The 22,906-nt window shown below is 60.7% G+C and overlaps 8 protein-coding genes across 8 annotated transcripts; 4 read left to right on the top strand and 4 right to left on the bottom strand.

Moving 5' to 3' along the window:
* Nucleotides 1-212: 212 nt before the first annotated feature.
* WHR41_09099 (uncharacterized protein) lies at nucleotides 213-2,585 on the bottom strand (the record flags this gene model as incomplete). Its single annotated transcript, XM_069377703.1, has 1 exon — nucleotides 213-2,585. The coding sequence occupies one exon, from the start codon at nucleotides 2,583-2,585 to the stop codon at nucleotides 213-215; it is 2,373 nt and encodes a 790-aa protein (XP_069225350.1).
* Nucleotides 2,586-2,778: 193 nt separating this feature from the next.
* Nucleotides 2,779-4,240, top strand: WHR41_09098 (mitochondrial 37S ribosomal protein uS2m; the record flags this gene model as incomplete). Its single annotated transcript, XM_069377702.1, has 2 exons — nucleotides 2,779-2,837; nucleotides 2,892-4,240. Exons 1-2 carry the CDS (start codon nucleotides 2,807-2,809, stop codon nucleotides 4,238-4,240), a joined length of 1,380 nt encoding a protein of 459 aa, XP_069225348.1. The 5' UTR covers nucleotides 2,779-2,806.
* A 1,165-nt stretch (nucleotides 4,241-5,405) lies between these two features.
* Nucleotides 5,406-7,409, bottom strand: WHR41_09097 (uncharacterized protein; the record flags this gene model as incomplete). Its single annotated transcript, XM_069377701.1, has 1 exon — nucleotides 5,406-7,409. The coding sequence occupies one exon, from the start codon at nucleotides 7,407-7,409 to the stop codon at nucleotides 5,406-5,408; it is 2,004 nt and encodes a 667-aa protein (XP_069225357.1).
* A 1,441-nt stretch (nucleotides 7,410-8,850) lies between these two features.
* On the top strand, nucleotides 8,851-10,191 carry WHR41_09096 (uncharacterized protein; the record flags this gene model as incomplete). Its single annotated transcript, XM_069377700.1, has 1 exon — nucleotides 8,851-10,191. One exon carries the CDS (start codon nucleotides 8,851-8,853, stop codon nucleotides 10,189-10,191), a length of 1,341 nt encoding a protein of 446 aa, XP_069225346.1.
* A 144-nt stretch (nucleotides 10,192-10,335) lies between these two features.
* On the bottom strand, nucleotides 10,336-12,570 carry WHR41_09095 (uncharacterized protein; the record flags this gene model as incomplete). Its single annotated transcript, XM_069377699.1, has 3 exons — nucleotides 12,315-12,570; nucleotides 10,865-12,255; nucleotides 10,336-10,803 (listed from the first exon to the last, which is right to left on the bottom strand). The coding sequence occupies exons 1-3, from the start codon at nucleotides 12,322-12,324 to the stop codon at nucleotides 10,336-10,338; spliced, it is 1,869 nt and encodes a 622-aa protein (XP_069225347.1). The 5' UTR covers nucleotides 12,325-12,570.
* Nucleotides 12,535-13,570, top strand: WHR41_09094 (uncharacterized protein; the record flags this gene model as incomplete). Its single annotated transcript, XM_069377698.1, has 2 exons — nucleotides 12,535-12,860; nucleotides 12,915-13,570. The coding sequence occupies exons 1-2, from the start codon at nucleotides 12,683-12,685 to the stop codon at nucleotides 13,568-13,570; spliced, it is 834 nt and encodes a 277-aa protein (XP_069225355.1). The 5' UTR covers nucleotides 12,535-12,682.
* A 229-nt stretch (nucleotides 13,571-13,799) lies between these two features.
* WHR41_09093 (uncharacterized protein) lies at nucleotides 13,800-14,619 on the top strand (the record flags this gene model as incomplete). The annotated part of the gene is made up of 2 exons (XM_069377697.1): nucleotides 13,800-14,036; nucleotides 14,092-14,619. 2 exons carry the CDS (start codon nucleotides 13,800-13,802, stop codon nucleotides 14,500-14,502), a joined length of 648 nt encoding a protein of 215 aa, XP_069225359.1. The 3' UTR covers nucleotides 14,503-14,619.
* A 1,467-nt stretch (nucleotides 14,620-16,086) lies between these two features.
* WHR41_09092 (uncharacterized protein) lies at nucleotides 16,087-21,151 on the bottom strand (the record flags this gene model as incomplete). Its single annotated transcript, XM_069377696.1, has 2 exons — nucleotides 16,087-16,473; nucleotides 16,544-21,151. The coding sequence occupies 2 exons, from the start codon at nucleotides 21,149-21,151 to the stop codon at nucleotides 16,087-16,089; spliced, it is 4,995 nt and encodes a 1,664-aa protein (XP_069225358.1).
* Between the last annotated feature and the right edge of the window lie 1,755 nt (nucleotides 21,152-22,906).

The raw sequence follows: 22,906 nt of genomic DNA, 5'->3' as shown, positions 1-22,906 counted from the left end.
GTTTGTACATTTCATGTTGGGGTATTGAATAATAGAAGCACTTTCTGTTTCGTAGGCGACTTGTAGTCTAACCCAGCCTTCAACTGCTGAGCCCCCTTGTCTCTACTCTCCTAGCGAGCTTTCGTAAAGTCATATCACTGCTATTTTTCCATAATAGCATCCTGCATTCTCCTCGGCAGTCTGGCAATCGCTTCTGGGCCTAGCGGAGCCTTCTATGAGATATTCTGCACACGACCCGGATCTTCCCGCCCAGGAACGACAGACGACTTGCGATCCTTCCTAGGCACAGGCGCCCGCTTCGTCCAACCCTTCAGCCGGAAGCGCGTACTCTCCGCCATCTCCGCCGTAGTTTGCCGCCAACCCCTCTCGCGGGCCGCCTTGCGTTTCGAGAGAACCTGATCGTGCAGCAGAGCGCGCATGCTGCGCGCCAGGTTCTCGGCCTCGGCCGCGACGGCGCGACCCTCGATGCGCTCGACGATCGACACGATGTACGCCAGGCGCTCGTCGGGGATCCACAGGCGCTCCTCCAGCGGGCGCATGAGGCCGGCTGTGACGAAGGCGCGGGAGAGGAGAGGCAGCAAGGGTGCGCCGCGGTCCTGCAGGTAGCGGTAGTAGGCCCAGACGGAGCGGTAGGCGACGGAGGTCTTGAGCCCGGGCGCATTGGCGATGTCATATGCGATCAGGTGGACGGCGTCGATGTGCTCATGTGTCAGGTCGAGAGTAGGCTTGACTCGTCGCTCTATTGGGACGGGGTCCGGTTGCCGCAAGAGCAGCCTCAGTAAGATTCCGTTGTGGTTGTAGCCGACTTCGGCCAGAGCAACTGGAAGCCTTGGGACGTGGTGGACCGCGACCGAAGAGACTTCTTTGAAAACTCTCAGAGCTCGAAACGGTTCGTTGTGGGATAAGAAGTATTGGATCATAGAGACGGCGACCTCGGTCGGGATCGCCCCGTTGATGCCCTCGAGCATGTGCCTAAAGATCCTGTCGGCACGCTGCGGCTGATACATATGCTGACAGAGGTAGAGCGCGTCCCTGAGCACGCTGTCAGGTTGTACGCGATGCCTGATGATTGCTTTGAGCAATGCCACCCAGGGGCTGAAGTTTTTCCCGCCTTTGGAGTTCAATTCCTCGAAAGTCTTCGACACCTCTCCTAACTTCGCACTCGAAAACTTTGTGGACCCAAATTGTAACTTCTTTTGACCGCGGTAGCTTGCCCGGTCTTTGCAATCACTGCTCAACCTCTCAGGGTCCATGTTGGGGAGCCATAAATTGAGCAGAATGCGCACGGTATCGATTGAACGTAGTGTTCGAAAATGCTCTCCGAATTGGGACATCCTGAAGCGTGCTGGTAGTTGTGCATACACCACATGCATTGTTGCAGGGCATTGCCCGATTGAAGCATTCGCCTCAAGACAGCGCAACCACACCTTGGCTGCGTGAGCCCTCTTCCGCTGTGCTGAATTTTTGAGCAAAAGACGAGTGCTGCCGTCGAGTACTTCTTTACGAGCTGCAGGCGGAATATGGTCTAGGGCCAAAGCAAGTTTTGAAAGACGCTGCGGATCCTCGTTTTCGCCCTCTTTCGATGCATACCTGGCGGTTTGGATCAATGTTGCAGAGAAGATTGTCGCGAGCTTGGGGTTAGAGTTGGCAGCACCTAAGAAATCAAGTAGAAGGTCGATGAGCCGATCGCACGACTGTTCCGTTTGGGCAGTTGCGGCGAACTCCTCAAAGATTGCCTGACGCAAATTTGTTGCGTCTGAGGATCGCCTGTCCAGACTCGTCCAAAGAGAAAGGTAAATTGCATGCAAGCGATCACAAGTGCTTTTTCGCTCCTCCCAAAGGACTCTGTGCCGAAGCCCTTTGATGATGTCCAGTAGCTCGTCATCGACGATTGTAGCCAGCTCTATCTTGTCACGAATTACAGCAAGAATAGCGTTCGAAGCGGACTGCATCGTGACGCGATCACCAAGCCATTCGATCGTCCTGCTTGTGTTTCGCGCTTCGACCTCGTTCGCGGTACTGGCAAGGAATTCGGTGATTGAGGCAACATCTTGGGTCCCGAGGCTCCATGTGGGTGGTAGGGTCTCCAACAACTCCTCAAAAGCTTCTTTGCTAGCTTCCACAGGATCCTCCCGCAACTCAGGTATCTCCAGCACCTCTTCCCACGCCGGGGGAGGATCGGGAGGCTTCGTGTCCCAGGACCAAACCTTCGATGGGTTCTTCGCAGGCGGCGATAGATTTGGTTGCAGCCCAGGAGGGTTCCAGGACCATCCCTTCTCTACACTCCCAGTTCCTCCAGCGCCGAAGAGCGCGCCAAACTCTCCTCCTGGCGGGCCTATGTTGGCGGGAGTGACGGCGCATCCCATTCTTCTCTTCGACGCCCTCCTTCGAGCCTCCAATGGCCCAGGTACATTGCTTCCATAGCGCCTGCTGGTATGCGACACGCGAACGTAGCGGTTGAAGGCCTCAGAGAGCAACTCGTCGGAGATCCAGATGTGGCTGTTATGAGGGGTTGTTGTCCTCGAAGACGGCTGATGTGGTAGCTGCGCAGCGAATCGCTGGCACAGCTTCGGGCGACATGGCATCCAAGGAGTCTGGTAGCCGCATTGGCAGCAGGGCGTAGTTGAATGCAGCCAAAGGGAAACGCCAGTGGCTTCGCGGACGTCGCTTCGCGCTGCGCGGCTGGCGACGTTCGGCGAAGCCAAGACTTTGGCCGCCGACTGCCCTCCGAGGCTTCGAGTTCGCGACTGCCAGCGAGAATGGATCGTCGGGTGTGAGAAGAATATCTCAACCACAACTACTCGCCATGATTGTCAGATCACTGATGCTGCGGCAAGGTATGACATTGCGCATCCAGTTCAAACTCCCACCCACTAATCACAAACACACAGGCCGCCTGGCTCTCCCCAGAGCACCAACTCCTTTCCTCGCCTCACAATGGCGCCGCTCACTCATCACCCAAACCCCCTCGAGCGCCCAACTCAGCACCGAAGACGCCTCCTCCCTCCCCACCAGCGCCTCCTCCAACCCCGAACCCGCCACCGAATCCAGCGACGCCGTTCTCGCAAAATGGGAATTCTTCCAGCACCAGAAAGCCGTCACCAAAGGCCTCGGCGCCGGCGCCGTCGAGCACTACAAACCTCACCAACTGCTCGACAACCCCCCTAAACCCGAAGACATCACTCTCGAACTCCTGATGGCCTCCCAATCCCACCTCGGCCACTCGACCGCACTCTGGAACCCGGCCAACGCAAAGTACATCTTCGGCGTGCGCGGCGACCACGACCCGATCCACATCATCTCCCTCGACGTCACCGCCGCGCACCTCCGCCGCGCGTGCAAAGTCGTCGAGGGCGTCGCCGCCCGCGGCGGCGTGATCCTCTTCGTCGGCACGCGCGCCAACCAAGCCCGCGCCGTCGTGCGCGCCGCCGAGCTCGCGGGCGGCTGCCACCTGTTCGACAAGTGGACGCCCGGCACCCTCACGAACGGCGAGCAGATCCTCGGCCGCTGCGCGAAGAAAGTCGTCGACGAGCTCGACCGGCCGCAGGCCGGCTTCGAGCCCCAGCTCAAGCACAACAGCGCCGTGAAACCCGACCTCGTCGTCTGCCTCAACCCGCTCGAGAACTACGTGCTCCTCCACGAGTGCGGCATCCACAACATCCCCACCATCGGCGTCGTCGACACCGACGCAAACCCCACCTGGGTCACGTACCCGATCCCCGCGAACGACGACTCGCTGCGCTGCATCCAGGTGATCGCGGGCGCGCTGGGCCGCGCCGGCGAAGCCGGGCAGGCCGCGCGCCTCGCGCGCGCGCAGCAAGGGTTCGTGGACTACCAGCCGCGGCACGGGCTGGAGCGGCCGACGGCGGAGGAGGTGGAGGCGAGCAAGCGCGGGGAGGAGGGCGGCGGCATGGGCGCGCACGAGGAGGTCGAGGAGGCGGCGCTGGACGCGGAGGAGGCGGGCGAGCTGGAGGGCGAGAGCGAGCCGGACGCGTACGCGCAGCGGCTGCGGGCTGCGGAGGAGGAGCGCGAGGCGCTGGCGAGGAGCGCGCCGAGTGCGGAGCGGGATGCGCAGTTGGCGGGGCTGGAGGGGTTGGATGCGGACGCGGATTTGGAGGAGGATGCCGCGCAGTACAGTTCGCCGGACATGGACTTCTTTTCGGAGAGGAGCAGGAGGGGGGAGGAGGCGGAGGGGTTTGAAAAGGTGCAGGGCGAGGAGAAGGGTGGCGAGAGGCGATAAAGGGAGCGTCGTTGCTGTGGTTGAGGACGAGCTCTCGGCTTGCGCGAGTGGGAGCAGTTGTCGCCGCGATCCCTGGCTTCGAATATAAGCATGGCTGTCGCCCCGAAAGAGGGATATCAAAAGCATGCTAAGAGGCATGCAGGTGCTCCCAGCTACGAGCGTCTCCTGCACTCGCCAGCACAAGGCCGCAGCAGAAGGTGCAGCGCACGTCGAGGTTAGCATTCGGATGCAAGACGCATCCTAGATCGCTGCAAAAGCATCATGTACAAACAATCCATAGATACGCCTTTCAAAGCATGTACTGTATTACACCTCATCAAACCCAGCCGTGTAATTCGAACTCAAATGAACTAGGTATACCTAACGATCAATAGCCGACGAGAGACCAACATCGTTGAACAATCCTCGCGAAAAAAAACGTCAACAACAGTTATGTGATCAACATCGAACTAGACTTCACTACGACAAACAACCGCCAAACAATCCTCACGGAAAAGAGTGAAACGTCAAAAACATCCATGCGATCAACGTCGAACCAGACTTCACTACGACAAACAACCGCGAACGAGACATAACCACGATATTTGGATAATCCACACAAAGCACAAAGCGGAAAGAACGTGATTACATCATTCGATTCCGTTTCTCCAAAAAACTGCCTACAGAGCCTCTGCTCTGCTCTGCTCCTCCGTCCGCAGGCCCCACGCCCGCACCCGAACGCAGCATATCTGCTTGTTTTGATTTCTTTGTCCGAACTATACCGGCGGTCGGCAATCGAGCCTGATTCCGTAAGCAGGCCCGTTGCTTGAAGGAGGCCGTAGAATTGAAGAGAGGAAAAAAGGAAAAGGGAAAGAAAGAGAAAGAGAAAGAGAACGCCTGTGCAACGCCGATTCCCGCGGTGGATGTCTCGTCCTCGACACCGCGTTGCCTGGTGATGATCACCCCCCTGATCAGATCAAGAAGAAAGAAACTCCGTGAAACCGGGCGCTGCGCCTTGGTGAACGCCGTTCGGTGCTGTGCTGTTTGGCGAATCGTGTTCGCTTGGCACGTGTGAGAATGTGAATTGGGAGGGAAGTCAAGTCTCGGATGTCGAAAGCACGCGGCCGGCCGGAGTTGGTCGGTCGTGCTCGAAAGGACCAACTCCGTCGCACCATGCCATTTGCTCCTAAGCAGTCGCGCCCATAGTCTGCATCGCGAGCGTCGGCTGCGCCGGCCCCGCCGCAGCAGCAGCAGACGTGGCCGCGGCCGCGCGCTCGCGCTCCTGCTTCTCGACCTCCATCCTCTCGCGGTCCGCCTTGGTGATCCTCGGCTTCCTCGTCGTGCCAGTGCCTCTGCCGCGGCCCCTGCCCCTCCCAGTCGTCGGGGGCGCGGCGCCCGTATCCTTCTTCTCCGCGAGGGAAGCGTGCGTCGAGCCCGCAGCAGCACTGCCACGGCCGCGACCTCGCCCTCTGCCGCGACCGCGCGTGGGAGCCGAGGACTCGATGCGCGCGGCCTCGCCGGGCTGGATGAGCGGGCCGGAGTAGACGAAGAAGCCGTCCTTGGAGACGGCGGCCTGCTCCTGCCAGGCCAGCTCGGTGTCGTCGATGAAGTCGTCCTCCTTGTCGTACTCCTCGACCTTCTTGCGGCGCTTGCGCGGCTTGTCGCCGTCGGCGCCGGGCTGCGCGCTCGTGGCCGTGTCGTCCATGCCGCCCATCTCGACGTTGCTGTCGTCTGCCAGGTCGGAGAGGTCGACACTCATGGTGTCGTCCGCGGAGCCGCCTTCGATGCGGTTGGCGGCGGCGGCGACTTGCAGGAGGTGGGCGCGGTGGGCGGCGGCGCGTGGGTTGATGGCGTCCTGGCCGTATTTCTTGAAGATTTCTTGCGCGATGTTGATGACGTTTTCGCCTTCGGGCTTGAGCTTGATTTGGATGTCGATGTTTACGCCGCGGCGCTCGGTTGCTTCGTTGTTGGTTGCTCCGCCGAAAAGATCTGAGCTGGCGAGAAGGCCGGTACCTGCTGCTTTGGGTGCGGCAGGTGGCGGGGTGGGGCGGCTGTTCTTGGGTGTTGGTGCGGACGAGTTTGATTTTGAAGCTTCCTTGGCCTCAGGCATCTTACTTCCTTTCGATGCTTGTTGAGGTTTGGATACGGGCTTCGAGTCAATATCCATGGCGCCGTCGAGATTCGACACAGCGGCAGGTGTCGTGCTCGCAACGGTCGGTGATGGATGTGAGGGATTAAGTGATGACGAGAGTGAACCGTTGACCTTGTCGTTTGGTGTCGGTGAGTGCGGTTGCGTTGGCACAAAGGGTTGTTGCATCGATTGTTGTGGGGAGTGTGTGGTGGACAGCGGAGCGGAACTTTTTACGGCAACCGGCGGGTCAATAAGGCTGGCAATAGACGGCGAGGCAGAGGCGCGGTTCACGTGAGGCGACACTTGAGTGGAAGCCGGCCCGGCTAGTGGATGAACGGGACGAGGGGGGTGGGATTCGATGGTCGCGGAGCGGACGGGGTCGTAGTTCTGTCCGCTTGAGAAAGGACGTGGGGTCGGTGTGCTCGACGTGTGTGAGTGTAGGTTAGGCCTCACTAAGCCATCGCTGTAGTTATGCGAGGGGCGGGGAGGCACGGCGTTGGTTGGCGGAGCGTTCATCGGTTGCTGCCCGTACGCATGCACCATCTCAGTGATGGTGGATTGACGGGGCTGCAGTGAGGCATCGGGAGCGGAGGCGGGCGCGGGAGTAGGCGTGGGCGTGGGTTTGTCTTCACTCTTGACCTTCTTGCGCGATGCGGCGGTGGTCGCCGTCTTGTCTTTGGGCTCTCTGGGCTTACGCGGTTTCTTTTCTTTTGGTTTCGCGTCTTCGATGGGCTTGCCATCAGCATCGACTTCTTTCTTCTTGCGTTGCCTTTTAGGCTTCGCAGGTGGTGTGGGCGCGTTTGTGGCAGACGCGCCTGCGTGCAGCGCGGGTGCGTTTGTGAGGTTGGAGGGCTGAGCGGGATGAGCCGGGGATGCAGCAGCTACACCTCCACCAGGAACAGCAGGATTCGAAGTCTGCGGGCGCGCGACGCGGATGGTGTCTGATACAAAGCCGCTGTTTTGCGGGGAGGTGGGTGGCGAGGAAATTGACGAGGAACTGTGCTCCGACGCCGCGTCGTCGATCCGCATCCTGTCGCCGAAGCCTGGCGACATGGCCATGGCAACGCGACACGAGGGCGGGCGCCAAGGAGGCGGTATAGCGGGATGGGCGAGGGTGAGAGCGAGCACGCGATGCTGCTACAGCTCCCTCCGACCAGCAGCAGCGCTCTCCAGCGACGATGTAGAGCAGTTCGAGGTCGGTGGTCAATCCGAAGCGGGTCGGCTGGCTGGCTGGCAGCAAGCGCAGCGGCCGTTACCCGACGTCGCGACTTGCTGGATGGGCGACGACGAGGACGACGCCCGGCAATACTGCTCGAAGGCAAGGTCGAACAAGTCGTCGGATGCCGTGATCGTGTTCAGCGCAGTCGAATGTGCCGGTCTGCGGGGTTTTTGGGGCGCGATCGATGGGCGAAATGGGCGAATTGATGGGGCGACTGTACGTGCAGCAAGGACAGAGGCTGCGAAAAGGAAGAAAGTAGAAGAGAAAGGGGATGGGCGGGGCGTGGAAGAAGACGGGGATGTAGAGCAACGACGACGCTGGACGCTGGGGAATGGGTGACAACTCGAACAACGCAGCGGCGCATGCGGACGGGCCATAAGACTTGACGAGGACAAGCGCCGCCCCGCGCATCGGCCACGGCGACGGCCACGGCCACGGGCACTGGGAGCGGCAGGGCGGGCACAGGCTGAGGCATGGCAGGGCAGGGCAGGGCGAGGGTGAGGGACTGGCATGATCGATCCATTCGGCGCTGCTGCAATTTGCCCGCCAGCAGCGCGCGTCGACGAGCAGCAGCCAGCAGCCAGAGCCAGCAGCCAGAGCCAGAGCCAGAGCCAGAGCGGAGGCCTGAGCCTGAGCCTGGGGCCTTGTCAGGCGGCGGCGGCGCCCGGTAAGCCAGCCGAACGTCACAACCCCCTTCCTTGGCGGGGACGGTATTCCTGCTCGCCATGTGATGTGTGCTGTAGATCTTATATGGCGGGTGAGTGTGCTGTCAGATGATGTGCTTGGAGACACGCAGTGCATCCATCCAGCATACAATAACTCCCTGCCATCTCCCTGCCCTCACTCCCCTCCACTCCTTCCATCGATGTTCGACGGCTAAGGCAGGGTACATGGTTACCTAAGCCGGGACCGCCGTGCTGGGACGCCCCACTGTCTCGCGAGACTCGTGACACCGGCATGGCGGCGATGCTCAAATGATGACCATGAAGGAGCAATTCGTCGCGCAAACACTCGGAATAGACGCGTGGGCAAATCTGCACTTACATTCCCCTATAGCGTCTTCACAATAATCTCAAACGCCAGATCTCGAAAGATGCATCGAGCTAACGCTGCACCTGCCTAACCTTACGTGCGTCACCGCGACGGCGCGACCCGCCGCGCTAGTCCCGCAGCCGCGACCTTATCTATTTCCGAGCAATCCTGAAACGCCACACCTCAAACGCAGGGCGGTGCTGAGAGTGAACGGAAAAGATCAAGACCAACGTCTCCACCACACAAAATATGTTTCGAGGAGAGAAATTCGTGCTGGACGTCGACGACGATGACGCTCCACAAGCGCAGCATGTCGCGCCTTCGCCATTCACATTCGTAGGCGACATCCAGGAAAGAAAACCGACCGCTCCCGCGCCGCCGAGCGCTCCCACGCCCAAGCACCGCACGGGTTTTCCAGAGCATCGCAAAAGGCCCGTCCAAAGCAGATTCAAGCAGCAGAAACAGCAAGGCCAGAAGACTGTCCTGAGTGATGGGACCACCGTGACTCCGGGCGCTCAGGCGCCCGCTACTAAAACGAAACCAAGCGAAGACTCGGCACCTAGAAGCTGGCAGGAACAGGAGAAAACTCAAATCGACCAGCAAAACCGCGACATGCTCGCCGGCATGTCCGAATCCGAAATCGAGGAAGCTCGCGCAGAACTGCTCGGCTCGTTGGACCCCGACTTCATCCAGAAAATCCTGCGCCGCTCAAACATAGACAGCGGCAGCAACGAAGCGGACACCCTCAAGCCGCCGCCCGAGCCCATCGAGGGCGGCATCCTCCACAGAGAAACGCCCGCCAAAACCAAATCCGTCGCCTTCGCCGCCGACGACCCCCCACCCGCCCCCCAACCCACAGCCAAAGACGAGACCGACGAAGCCGCCATCACCATCGCCCACGAACCCGACTTCCCCCCCGAAACCAACGCACCCCTCGACCCCCCCTCCGACACAATCCACTTCCCGACCCCCACCCAACCCCCAGCCCTCGACCCCGCCTCCCCCTCCTTCCTCACCGACCTGCACGAAAAATACTTCCCCTCCCTCCCCGCCGACCCGACAAAACTAGACTGGATGCGCCCTCCCTCCCCCTCCTCGAACTCCTCCTACAGCCCCGCCGCCGCCGCTCTCAACCCCGCCTCCATCCGCTTCTCCTTCACCGGCGCCCTGCTCGCGCCCCGCACCGCGGCCGCGATCCCCGTCTCCGAAGGCCTGCACCACCACGGCGCCGCGCCCGACGCCGCCGGCTACACGATCGCCGAGCTCGCGCTGCTGGCCCGCAGCACGTACGCCGCGCAGCGGTGCGTGGCGTTCCAGACGCTGGGGCGCATTCTGTTCCGGCTGGGACGCGGGGAGTTCGGCGACGCGGGCGAGGAGGGCGGGAATCTGCCGGATGCGCAGGATCGCTTGGGCGAGTTGGCGCGCGGGTTGTGGAGGGAGGTGGAGAGGGAGCACGTGATTCCGCAGCTGGTGGCGGAGAGCGAGGGGAACGGCGTCGATGGGGGGCGGCATTTGAGCGCGAAGACGTATGCTGTCGAGGCCGTTTGGCTGTGGCGGAAGGGAGGGGGGAGGAGGTGGAAGGCGGATTAGAGAGATTGAGTGGGAAGAATGAAATTGGGAATTCTTGTCTTCTCATCTACTGGAGTCTTGCAAATGCACTCATGCCATCTATCTCAACCCCCAACGCCCCCTGTTCCTTCCAAGCACCCCCTCGTCTCCTCCAACCACATCATCTCACGTTCGCTTCCCAAAAACACCCCCCCAAACCCCCACCCCACCCCCAACCCAAGCCGGCCACCAAACGCACCACACAACGCCCATGGTCCAAACCCCCTGCGCTTCCCACCCCCTCGCAAACTCCGCCAGAACCCCCTCCAACCCCATCCCCCTTCCCCAATACCACGCCGCGAAACCATACGTCACGCTCATCGGCGACAGCGCCGCGAGCACCGCATAGCTCAGCACCGCAGCAGGAAGGGAACGGCAAGGGCGCACGAACGCGAGCGGCGAGGCCAGGAGGCCGGCGAGGAAGGCGAGGCTGAAGTTGAGCGTGGCGAGGGTGGAGAGGGTTGCGGAGAGGAGGAGGAGGGAGAGGGATTGCAGGGTTTGGAGGTCGCGGGTGTTGGCGGGGAGGAGGTGGGAGAGGGTCGGGGGCAGGAGGAGGGAGAGGGCTGTTAGGGCGTGGAGGGTTGGCGGGAGGAACTGGGGGTTTGTTAGCTTTGGTCGGGGTTGGTTATGGGGGAGGCAGCGATGGGGGACTTACGGATCTGGGGAGGTGCGTGAGGAGGTATAGCGGGATGAAGCTTGCGAGGTGGATGGAGAGGAGCGTCAGGGCTGGGAGGAAGAGGTGGCGGTCGACGGACTGCAGGGCGGGTTTGGGCACGAGGGCGGCGTCCGGGCCGGCTTTGACGAGTTCCATTGGAGGGAGGGCGCTGGCTTTCTCGTCTGTGGGCTGCGCGGGCGTTTTTTCGGGGAGAGGCGCGCGGCCGCTTTGCACCCAGAGCGCGAGCGCGGAAATCGTGAAGCTGCCGGCGATCAGCATGGCGGCGGGGAGGTAGTTGCCGATGCTGACGAAGCGGTTGGCGTTCAGCAGGATGTAGAAGAAGAAGCTTTGGTGCAGGTGCTCGAGGAGGTTGTTGACGGAGCGGATCAGGCTTTCCGTCACGCGGCCAAGACTCATTTCGTCGTGCCAGCCGTCGCCGACTGTTTTTAAAGTGATGGCGTCGATGTGGTAAGGCATGAAGGCTGAATGAGGGCCGGTTGCGTGGCCTAGAGACTGGGTTGCGAGGCCAGCGGCGATTGTTCGGAGGCGGTCGTTGTAGCTGTCTTTGTGTCCAGAGATGCCGTGGAGACTGCATCCAATGTTCATCTGACCTGAGGCTACCGAGACGGCCGTGTTGAGCAAGTCGAGGTTCGGTAGCGCGCCGTTGAGTCCATCGTATTGGATATCGATCTTATCGAATCGGTGACCCCAGGGGCCCACTGGGTAGTCAATTGCAACCGCCGCCTGCAATGCGCCAGATTTGATTGGCAGTGCACTGATGTTCTGAGTCGCCGTCACAATTGGGGAGGTGCTGTGATAAGCATCCACCCATGCTATCGGGCCGTATGTGCTCTCTGGCGAGATGATGACGATGATATCCTTGCTCCAGATGCTCCAGCGACTGAAGTAGCGAGCCAACGTCAACACCAAAGCCACACCAGAGTAGTTAACCAAGCCTTCGAAGTTCTTCCATCCCGCCATAATGATCATAGCCTCCGTAGCGTCTGCTCTTGGGCCCTGGAGGATGCCATACACGTTTGTACCGGCGATCTCCTCCCCAGCAGCGTAGTAGCTGTATGGCTGCTCGGCAACCTTCAACCCGCTTTCGCGCATGATTCTACCCAACACAGCATTTCTGTGTCCCTCCGAAGCATCTTTCTGATCGTACGCCTCTTGTCGAAATGCGCGGAATACATTATGTTCGCTTCCTCCGAAGTAGGTGTGCACTTGTCCAGGGAGAATCGCATTCTCAGACACGTATGTTTGTCTTGAGTACTCGTTGAGAGGGAGCAGTAGAAGCCATACCACACCTACTACAATGCAGGCTGCAGAAAGGTAGGGCGGGAGCTTCAATAGGACTGGAGAACGCCGAAGAGTGAGGAGGCGGGCAGCTGTTGGCTAGATGGTCAGTCAGTTATCCGTGGCAGCATTCAAGAGACGTGCAACTCACACAACCCCATGATTCTGAACGTGCCCCTCGGCGGGAATATGTTCCGTAGCTACAGTATGTCACTGTAAAACATCTGCCATGCCTTCTGAACAGCCGAAGTCCGTCTTGAGGCCAGCAATCCCACGACGCCGTTGCTGTCTCCACGCCGGCTGCGCGGTCCCTGCATGTGAGCTGTCGCTGCCGCCGTCAATCCCGCATTTCGGTCTCGAGAATCTCCTGAGAGCGCCCGACAGGTCCATGCACGTCGCGCGACACCCGAGAGACACCCCTGCCCGCCCGCCGTCTCTGTTGTGCCTTGCAGCCTCTATAAGGCGACGCTTCGCCTGCCCGTGACCACCCTCTGCCCGCCCACACAGCAGAGCGAGCCGATGGCCTTCTCCCTCCCGCTCCCAGATGCTCGGCGCATAAGGAGCTTCTTTACCAAGCTTCCTCTTGCGACAAGAGTCTTACTGGCGCTGCTGACGGCATTCTGGGTCGCACATGCTTTCCGTCCGGGTTTGGAGCAATGGGGAGCGCTGATCCCTCAGGAGATCAACATCAACACTCGTAAGTCTGGTGCGAACCTTTCCTTTTGGCGCAATACTGACTTCGATGGTCTAGTCTACCGCTTGAACACCTACCCTCTTCTGCACAAGAATGTCTTCCACTTCCTGCTCAACGCCATCGCGCTCGTCCCGCTGCTGGAGCGCTTCGAAGCTGAGAACGGCACCATCGTGACCCTCCTCCTCTTCACCGGGCCCTTCGGCCTCCTCCCCGGAGGTCTCTACACACTGCTCGAGCGCTACATCTTCCGCAGCAACTCGGCAGCCATCGGCGCAAGCGTGTGGGTCTTCCTGCTGCTCTGCGTCGAAGCGATCAAGACCTACCGCCAAAACCCGGCGCTCAATATCAGCGGCTACGCGATCCCGACCTGGACCACGCCGCTGTTCGTCATCTTCGTCATCCACTTCCTGATCCCGCACACGAGCCTGCTCGGACACCTCTGCGGCGCGGTGGTGGGATACCTGTGGGGCCTGGGCATCATCAAGTTCCTGGCGCCGAGCGAGAAGATCCTGCGCTGGGTCGAGGGCAAGCTTAACCTGCTGGGCAGGCTGCCACACTATGTCAGCGTGGACCAGAAGACGTACGGGCGTTACGGCGTGCTCCCGAGCACGGGCGCGAACAACTCAGGTGTTGGGCCGGGCAGGGGCACGCTCGGGGCTGCGAACGGAATCGCTATTGGGCCGGTCGGCAGCACGCAAAGATTGGGGCCTTAGGGGCCGACAGCATTTGTCTTGCATATGTCGCGCGATCGCATTTTCGAATAAACAAACAGCACCGATATAATTGGAAAGCCAACGAGGCGGGCGCGTCGTAACACTCGCGCCTTCCTCCTGCTCGACACCGGGAGCTCCCGCCAGACCTCACCTCTCCATCTCACTCTTCTCAGGAACAACCGTCGCCCTCCTTGCCATCAACCTACCACTCCCCTTCCCACCCACAACCATGGCCCCAACCAAACCCGCCTCCCAAGACCCCAAGCTCACGCCCACGCAATCCGCCGACCTCCTCCTCGCCTACCTCCGCAAGCAAAACCGCCCCTACAGCACGACGGACATCAGCGCCAACCTCAAGAACCGCGTCACCAAAGCCGCCGCGGCCAAGTTGCTCAAAGACCTGCACGAGCGCGGCGAGCTCGAGGCCCGCGCGTCGGGGAAGCAGATTGTTTATCATGCTGTTCAGGTATGATGTTGCTTGCAGCTCGGATGCGTGGCCTGTGCTGAGGGATGTCGTCTAGGACGAAGCCGACGAGTCCTCTCTCGAAGCGCTGCAGGCTATGGACGCTGAGACGGCGCGCTTGAAGGACGCGACGGCGGCGCTGAAGGTGGCGGAGAAGGAGTTGCGCGCGCAGCTGCGCGAGTGCGCTGAGGTGACGCCGGTGTCGGAGCTGAAGGGTGCTGTTGCGGCGCTGGAGAGCGAGAAAGAGGCATTGGGCGAGCCGCTTGCGAAGCTGAGGGCTGGGAACGTCAAGCCTGTTTCTGCTGAGGAGCGCGCGAGGGTTAATGCTGAGCTTGCGAAGTGGCAGAAGGCGGCGGGCGCGAGGCGTAGTATTCGCGCGGAGATGTGGCGGACGATCGAGGAGTTTATTGCTGATAAGGAGAGGGCTGCGGAGACGAAGGAGAGGCTTGGGTTGGAGGGAGTGATGTGAGGGGATGTGGTGTGCGGTCTCATTGGCTTGTAGGGTAGATGAGGAGGGAAACAAATCGTCTTAGCTGAAACATCAGACGACGAAAAACAGTAATAATCAGTAAATGTCCAGCCGCAATCGTTCCATGGTATCTCAAAAACACAGCGCAAGCAGACGCCACACCTCCCTCCCATCCCAAGCGGCCCTCAAGCAGTCCCATTACATCCCGATCTAAGATCCCCCCGCATAAATCCCCTCAACCTTCCATAGTCGCCACGGGCGCATCAGTTCGAGAACTTCGACGGCATCTAGACAACCACGCCGTCAGCACCCTGAACCCCCTCACAATGCTGCCTCGCGCGCGAGCGCAAAAAACTCACCTTCTTCCCCGTAAACTTCTCGATCATCTGCCGGATCTTGTCCGTGACCTTCTCGTTCTGCTTGCGGTACTTCTGCGGGTCGATGTTCTTGCCGGCCTGTAGTTCGCGCATCAGATCAGCTCCATTGGACTGCGCGAGAGTCGCGTCGCGATCGGGGATGGGGGATGCGAACGCACCTTCCGCCCGGCCATCTGCTCGACCTTGTCGAGCGCTTTGTCGAGGTAGTCCTCGTTGCCGCGGTTGTTGTTGTTCATCTTGTCTTGTCTTGTCTTGCTTGACTGTGGTGTGTCGCAGGGTTCGCGCCGGGGTAGAGGTCTAGCGTAGCCTGCTGGCAGTGATGCGCGAAGGCAGAGGAGACGAAGTCGCAAAAGCCGGATGGATGAGCACACAAAGAAAACAAAGAAGACCCGGCTCCGGCTGCTCTTTTGACAGACCGAAGCAGCCAGCCCCCGCGCCACGGTTCTCTCAGCTGATCGTTCGTAAGGCGGGCAGCCAGCCCAACCGCTGCGGGCCCAGATCCAGCCTTGCTGGATGGAATGGATCGACGCGGCGGCTCCGAAGCTTGTTCGCCGAAGCTTGTTCTGCTGTGAGGCGGTGCGCGGGGCTGCGCCACAGATGGTGGCGGTCTGGTAGGTATTTGAGATTTTGGTGGGTGGGTTGGTGAGGGAGCGCGGTTGATATTATTATACGGCTAAAATAACGTGCATTCGAGGACCGTCCTCTGCCTTGCTACCTTATGGTGGGGGCAGGAAAGCTGCAAAGCAATGCTACTCTCATCTGCGCGGATCTTTCGCGCCTGGAATGTCTTCAGCCGCGGCGTTGATTGAGATCGTCTCATCAAGGCATACCAATGAATTTCCTCTCATTGCCAACAACTCTAATAAGCCAACAAACTAAATGAAGAATCCGGGTATCTAAATCACACATGTCTGTAAGAAAGAAAGAAAAAAAAAAAGAATCTCCCACCCATCCCGTTCCCTCTCCATAACCAAGGAAAAGCCTACTGAAGGCCGCGTCGTGCGTGAGTGAGGAGAAAAAGTCGTCAGTCACCAGCTCCGCCCATTAGATAGATCCAAGCCTGGCTGGCACCGCGGAGTCTAGGAAGTGTAGATAGAAGACGTCCAGCCGTGCTCTGCTCCGCTCCAGGTCGTGAGAATCGAAGGTCGCCCATCGTAGTCGTACACGAGCACCAGCACCATGAAAAGAAAGAGCCTCCAGCTCGCGCTCAAGCAGCCGACACCGCCGCAGCAGCCACAGCAGCAGCAGGCGGCACCTCGCTCCCCCTCGGCGTAACATCCCTCTCCCTCTCCCTGCCCTCCATCGCGTCCTCGAACTCATCCTCTCCCTCCCCATCCAGATCCTCATCCGGGAGCGGCAGGCGCTCGACCTCCTCCACAACCACCGGCGCCTGCTCGGCCGCCGCCCTGGCGCGAATGACCGCCAGCTCGGCCTCCCTCTCGGCCCTGCGGGCCAGCACCTTCTCCCTCGCCAGCGCGGCGGCCTGCAGGGACTCGGCGTAGGTGCGGAACTTGACGATCTCGCGCAGCAGGTAGTCGGACTTGCGCTGCCAGTTGGACATCGCGCGGAAGTAGTTGGAGGCGCGGGAGGAGTACTGTCGTTGTCACGCGGACACATTAGCTTCACATTCTTTTCTGTTCTTGATTTGGAGGGGGTGCACTTACGGCGAGTTCGATCCCGCTCTTCAGCTCGTTGTGCCTCTCCAGCTCGGCCGTGACGCTGTCGACGTAGGCGAGCAGGCTCTTGAGCTGGTCGACTTCCATCAGCTGGCTGGCCATCATGCTCTGGGAGGGCGGCTGCCAGTCGGTGATGGTGATTTTGTCGCCGGGCAGGCGCGTGCGGTTGGCGCCGCCGGAGCCGCCCATGTTGTCGAAGCTGCTGCGGACGGAGGACTGGATGCTGGGGCGGCCGCCGGTGGAGGAGGTGTGGGTGTGGCCACGGGAGCGGTTGCGGATGGAGGGAGGGGGCGCGGCGGCCTGCGTGGTGGCGGCGCTGGTGTTGGAGGGCGTGCGCTCGAGGGCGGCGGTGTTGACGACGGCGTCGGACCAGCCGTATTCGATGTTCGAGACGCCGCCAGAGAGGGGCTCTTTGCTGAGGCGCGCGGACCAGTAGTTTGCGGTGCTCATCCACTCGTCGGCGATCTCGGGCGTGCCGACTTGGAAGAGGTGGACGGCGCCGGAGGGCAGGCTGAGGGCCCAGACGTGCGGGCGGGCTTTGCTGTAGCCGGGTTTGGGCAGGACGGAGGCGATGGTCTGGCGGAGGGCGAAGGAGTCGACCTGCTCGGCGTTCTCGGTCCAGTCGCCGCCTCCGACGCGGGAGCTGGCGATGCTGGCTGCGCGGCTGCCGGCGTGTTTCTGGAGACGAGCGCGGCCTAGGGAGTAAGTCTTGCTGGTGCCAGTGTTGAAGTTGAAGAGCGTGAGTTTGCCCTTGCTGATGACAGCGAAGACATCACTCCAGTGCCGATCCTTACTCTTGCGCTCTGGACCCTCCAGGTGATGCTTGTGCTTGACCATGCCCTCCTTCGCCCACGGAGCGCCCTCCAATGTAAGAGACTCGTCCTCTAGGAGATCTTGCTTGAGCGTGACAGAATCCGTATCCGCTCCAGTACCACCCTCCTCGCGAATGATGGCCTGAGAAAGAGCGTTTGCGAAACCAATCGAATGCTTGTACGCAGTATCAGTCGGCGAAAGGTGGTAGCCCAGGCTGCCCACAGACGTCGACGTGAGCGTCCTGGCATACGAGTTTTTACTCCAAGTGCTGCTCTGAGCCGGAGAGTACAGACTACTGTTATCGTCGAAGCTCGTACGTGAAGACCCAATCGTGCTGGACGGGTACACCTTTTGCCTGACCCGAGGGTTGCGACCCTGCCAGCCGAGCGCCAGGCCGCGCAGACCTGCTTTGGATCGATACGACGCGGCTTCCGAGGGCGCCTTGCTGATGACAGAGCCGGTCCGCTTCAACCCATTGGTTCCAGCGACAGACAGGTTGCGATCGGTGGGTCGCACGTCGGAGACGGCAAGATCGAGCAAAGGCAGTGGCTCGATCTTGATAGAGCTGTAGAACGACTTGAGGATGGTCTCGATCTCGAACTCCCAGGCGCGCATGGAGCCTGACCATGGAGTGTTGACCATGGCGTTGGAAGAGCTGGAGTTCACAGAATCAGGAGCAAGACCGTCTGATTCCGAACGGAACATGCCCGGGCGCATGGAAATGCGTTTCGACATGACTGGACGGGGGAACTCCGATGAGGTGCGCTCTGTTCCAGGCTCTTGGACAGCAGGTGCCTCCGAGGCAGGCGTGGAAGCTCCGGAGTCCACCCATGGGATCGAGGGTCTCTTCTGTGTGCCTGCAGCCGCCTTGATGGTGGCTTCTTCAAACGCGTTGGGAGCTGCGTCTGCCACGACCCTCCGCACTGTGGGCAGTGTATTCTTGACGTATGCGTTTTTGGACATCTTCTCGCCGATGTCCGCCATGTGCAAGTCGGTGTTGAGAAGAATGATCGAATAGAAGATAGTGTGAACGACGTCCTGCGCCTTGAAGCCGTGGTTCGGGTTGCACTGGCACCAGCGAGCAGAAAGGCCAGTGATGATGCGATCGAATTGCTGCGTCTCGCCTCTGAGGACAAGCTTGCCGCAGAGGGCGCGCAGAGTCGACAGAATGTTCATGCCGGCGAAATCGAACAGCTGCATGTACGCCTCCAGTGTCTGTCTGTTGAGCAGCTTGAGCTCGCCGAGCCAGGCGGCCGCATCCATTCTTGTGACATCCTCCTCGTTACCCTCAAATATGCGTCGAGCCCGCTCTTTCACGTTATCGTCGTCGCCGTCCATGACGCCGTTCGTCTCTCTGCCGCCAATCGTGTCAACGGAAGGTCTGGGCGCATCGTTGCCGTCGAGCTGGACAATCGGCAGACCGTTGGGAGTCTGTATGCTGGGCGGGGCCGGTGCCCGCAGCGCGCCGAAGATGGGGAACTTCATTGAGGCGGATGGTGAGGATGACGACGGCGAGTCCGGATCGGAGGGGACATCGGCGGTCTTGTTTTCCCTCTCCCCCTCCGCATCGGGGTGCGGCGGGTGCGGCCGTTCAATTGTCTTAAGCCCCGGCCGATCATATGCATGCAGGGTGTCGTGCGTTGCTGCTAGTTGGCTTTGGCCATGCATATCAGAATCCCTATTATTGCCCGCGGGGAAAGCCCGCGTCTCCTGATTTGGCTCCACAGGGCCACCGCCGACTCCAGACGCGATAATTCGATCGCCAGTACTTGTGTGGCTAACAGGACTCACGGGACGGCTTTCGCCAGTCCGTTGCGCCTCTGACATGTGAGTGCCCTTGGCGGGCGTTGAGCTGCCCGGATGGGTGACCGTCATCGGGGAGACTTCAGCGGATGAAGTCTGATCGCCCTCGCGCGACAAACGGCCGACGATCGAGTCAGCGATGTGCGCGGTTGGCACAGCGTCTGGCCTGCGCTTCTTGATCTTCATCTTTGCCTCTGGGCTTTCGCTTTCCTGGGGATCAAGTCGCAAAGTGCCGTGTCGAGACAGCGGGTTTCTGGCGCCGAGTGAGGCATCCGCGGGAGGTGTGTAGCCGGAATGGAAAAGCTCCAAATCGTCTGAATCTTCGTTCCGCGAGTCAATCCGCGAGTCACGGGACGAAGAGCGTGCCGGCTGCTCCTCCTGCGGACGGAGCTTGGACGGTGTATCAATCTTGCTCAGGTAGGAATCCATAACTTCACGCAAGCTGCTAACTGACGGTGTAGATTGTGGTTCCTTCTTTTCCAAGGCCATGTTTGGCGGCAAGGCAGGAGGTGGAGTGTTCTCCGAAACCGACCGCTTCCGTCTCCTGAAAAATGAAGAAGGCTTCTTGTTCAACGAGATAGGTGGATGACTGACATTGGCGGAAGATTCGTTGGGCTGTTGCGCCGCCTCCTTTGCTGTGTTCGACTGTTTCCGGGCTGCGGCGAAGGCCTCATGTACCTGTGGTGAGTCGGCAGCCGAAGCGCGCATCGAAGAGCTTCCAAAGACGCGCTTGAAGAACCCAGGCCTCTCCCGCTGCGGCGAACCGTCCTTTCGTCGTTGGCTGCCGCTTGTGGATATCACCCCTTCGCAAGAGGCGTTGCTCTCACCACGCAAGCCATTGGTGCGCACGAACTGGCTCGCCTGATCTCTGATGTTCTGCGGAATCGCAGTAGCGCTCGCAGACCGCAAGTCCGCCTGGGTTGTGTTGTTGCGCAGCGCGCTCTGCTTCTTCTGCGCCGCGTTCACGTACACCGGTCCCGTGCCCGAGGGGTTCTCCTGCTTGCGCGGACCCGCCGCAATGGTGGGCTCCGGCGCTGCGTCCAACGAGTTCTCGTATTTGCTGTACTGCGAAGGCACGGGCCTTCCCCTGTTCATCATCGACGACGTCCTGCCGCTGTTGGCTTCCGTGTACATCTGGTCCATGCTGATGGACCTGCCGTTGAACGCCAGCCTGCTGGACTCGAGCACGGCGTCGTAGCCCAGGTCGGCGATCGAGTGTTCGCTCTCGTCCCGGTAGTGTGTTGCGGTGACCGCCCGTTGTGTGGATTGCGTCCTCGTAGAGTCCACGTCGCTGCTCGTCCTCCCTCGTCCGTGCCCGTTGAACTTCGACGTCGGAGGCAGCGCTCGACCTTGCTTCGGCGTCTGAAATGTGTTGAAGGTCGAGCTGCTGTTGCTGCGCCGGCTCTTGTACATGGGGCTGGCGAGCTTGTTCGAGGGGGAGTCGTGCGCGGCGTGCCGGTCGAAGTCGGACGACATGGACGACGAGTAGGTGTGGCCGCGCGAGCGCGAGGGCCGGTTCATGGCGGCGAACAGCGGCGCCTGGCGGATCCGGTCGGCCTCGCGCTCCTTCTCCTGGTCCAGGCTGTCGAGGCGCACGCTGTCGAAGGTGCCCTTCATCTGCATGGAGAGCTCGTCCAGCGACATCAGGAGGTTGTCCACGACGCTGTCTCGGGTCGTGCTGGACCAGGACTCTCCATGGGAGTGCTTCGAGGGGTGTCCTGAGGCGCGGCCGGAAGAAGTGTGGACGTCGCGGCGGGCGGACTGGGAGTGGGCGGGCTCCTTGCCCTTCCGCGGACGGCGCTCGCTTCGGCGCGGCGTGGAGGGCGGGGAGGAGTGGGAATGGTAGGTGTCGCGGAGCGTCCTGGAGCTGGCCCGCGGAGGCAGAGGATGGGGAGGGCCGGGCGACGACTGCGGCTGCTGTTGTTGGTGTTGTTGGTGTTGCTGCTGCTGCAGAGCTGCAGGCGGACGGCGGGCGGACATTGGCGCGGGAGACAGCAGACAGCAGACAGCAAGCGCGCGCTGCTGGTGCACGAGTAGTAGGTACGGCAAGGCGGTACCTAGTGGCGGCCAGATGCGAGGTTACTCCTTCCTGGAACCATAGGACGCCAGCGATATTAGGCGGGCGGGCTAGGGGATTGGCGGGCCGGCGGCGTGAAGTCAATGGGCCGGTGGTTTGAGGCGTGCGGGCGTGCGGGCGCGCAGGGCGAGGCGAATCTGCTGCGGTGGCAGTGGGTGGTGGACGAGTCGAGGTCGGCGTGCGCAGGACGCTCGAAACCCTCCTACAAGACAGCGCAGCAGCAGTAGCCGCGTCTGCTAGCGAGGTGAAACAAGGCCACTCCTCACGGCAGTGTTAGCCTGCTGCTCTCTACAAGGGTCGCACAGAAAAGGTTTCTCGCCCGGATCAGGGGCCTGTCTGCGAGTCAAGCGAGGGCCAGCCTGGCGCAGATCGCGCACACCGGCCGCCAGCAGACCCTAAGGTGCCTCACACGAGCGACACTCGCCAGCACATTCGTCGTCGTGGCTTCCACCCAGAAGTATGTGCTCAGATGATCTCCCGTGACGACAGCCTGCCTCGCACACCGACTCTGCTCAATCCTGCGCAAGGGACGGCCGCGCTCTGGAAGCATATCACACATCACCCTAAGCCTCGACACACGCGCCCCACGCCTGTCTGTATCACCACCACCACCGCGCATCCACATCCACACCCAGGGCTCCACCGCGACGCGGCTCTCCGCGGGCGCCCTGGCCCCGGCACAGGACTTTGATGCGAGATTTCCCCAGACGGTTCGTCCCCACGAGCCACGCATCTCGCAATAACAATGGGCATCCTTGCCCAAGCGCCGCAAAGAATCGGTCCGCACTGACCTGAACTGCCGGGCGAGCAATATCGAATGAGCCGGCAATCTGGTGATATGGCCGGAGAGACAATTCAAGTGGCACGCAACATTGATATCAACATACCATGTATCCTCCCACGCGGTGCCACCCACACGAAACACGCGCCCTCGCCGCCGTTCTGCAGGCACCGCGTAGTACGTACAGTAGTAAGGTAAGGTATGGTATGGTGCGCATGCATGCAAGTACCCCTGGACCTCGCGTCCATCCTTTGATGATGATGATGATGATGATGATTTTCATTCAGGCTATGCACGGAGACCGTATGAGCCGTCCCTAATCGCTACCTAACATTACAACGAAAGTCGCCTTGCACTCATGACCCGAGAGATTAGCCAACACCTCACCCGACCCTCATGTCCGAAGAACGAGACAGTCTGCCAGTCTGGTAAAGAAAACGGATGGAAGCTTTGACGACCTTCAGATCCGGCTTCCAACTTTCGCGTGGGCCGTCCACGAACTTGCCCGTCCTTGCGTCCTTACGACCGCTCCATCCTCCGAGTAAGTATGAAGCGTCTCCCCACCTGTCGCCTGCTGCTTCCCGCAACGCTTTGCGGGCTTCAGCGTGCTTGTCGCAGCGCAGCAGCACGTGTAGCACTGTCTCATCGCCGCGTCCGCACTCGCACGCCGGACTGTCCGCGAGCTTCTTCCTGAAAAGACAAGCGTTCAGCCCACAGTGCTCAGTCCGAGCCTGCACCAGGATGGACGCCTCGTCGGACGACAGCGCTCCGTAGAGACGGAGTGTGTGCTTGCCCGACCAGGCCCTGTCCATCTTCCACGTGTAGTACTTCACGCAGACGTCGTCTTCGTTCGTATGCAGACCTTTGGCCCGCTCTG

The sequence above is a fragment of the Cladosporium halotolerans genome (genome assembly GCF_011745625.1).
Source record: "Cladosporium halotolerans strain TM138-S3 chromosome Unknown Sca58, whole genome shotgun sequence".
Lineage (NCBI taxonomy): Eukaryota > Fungi > Ascomycota > Dothideomycetes > Cladosporiales > Cladosporiaceae > Cladosporium > Cladosporium halotolerans.
Note: the sequence above shows the minus strand (reverse complement) of the source record. Positions and strands in the feature narration are given on the sequence as shown.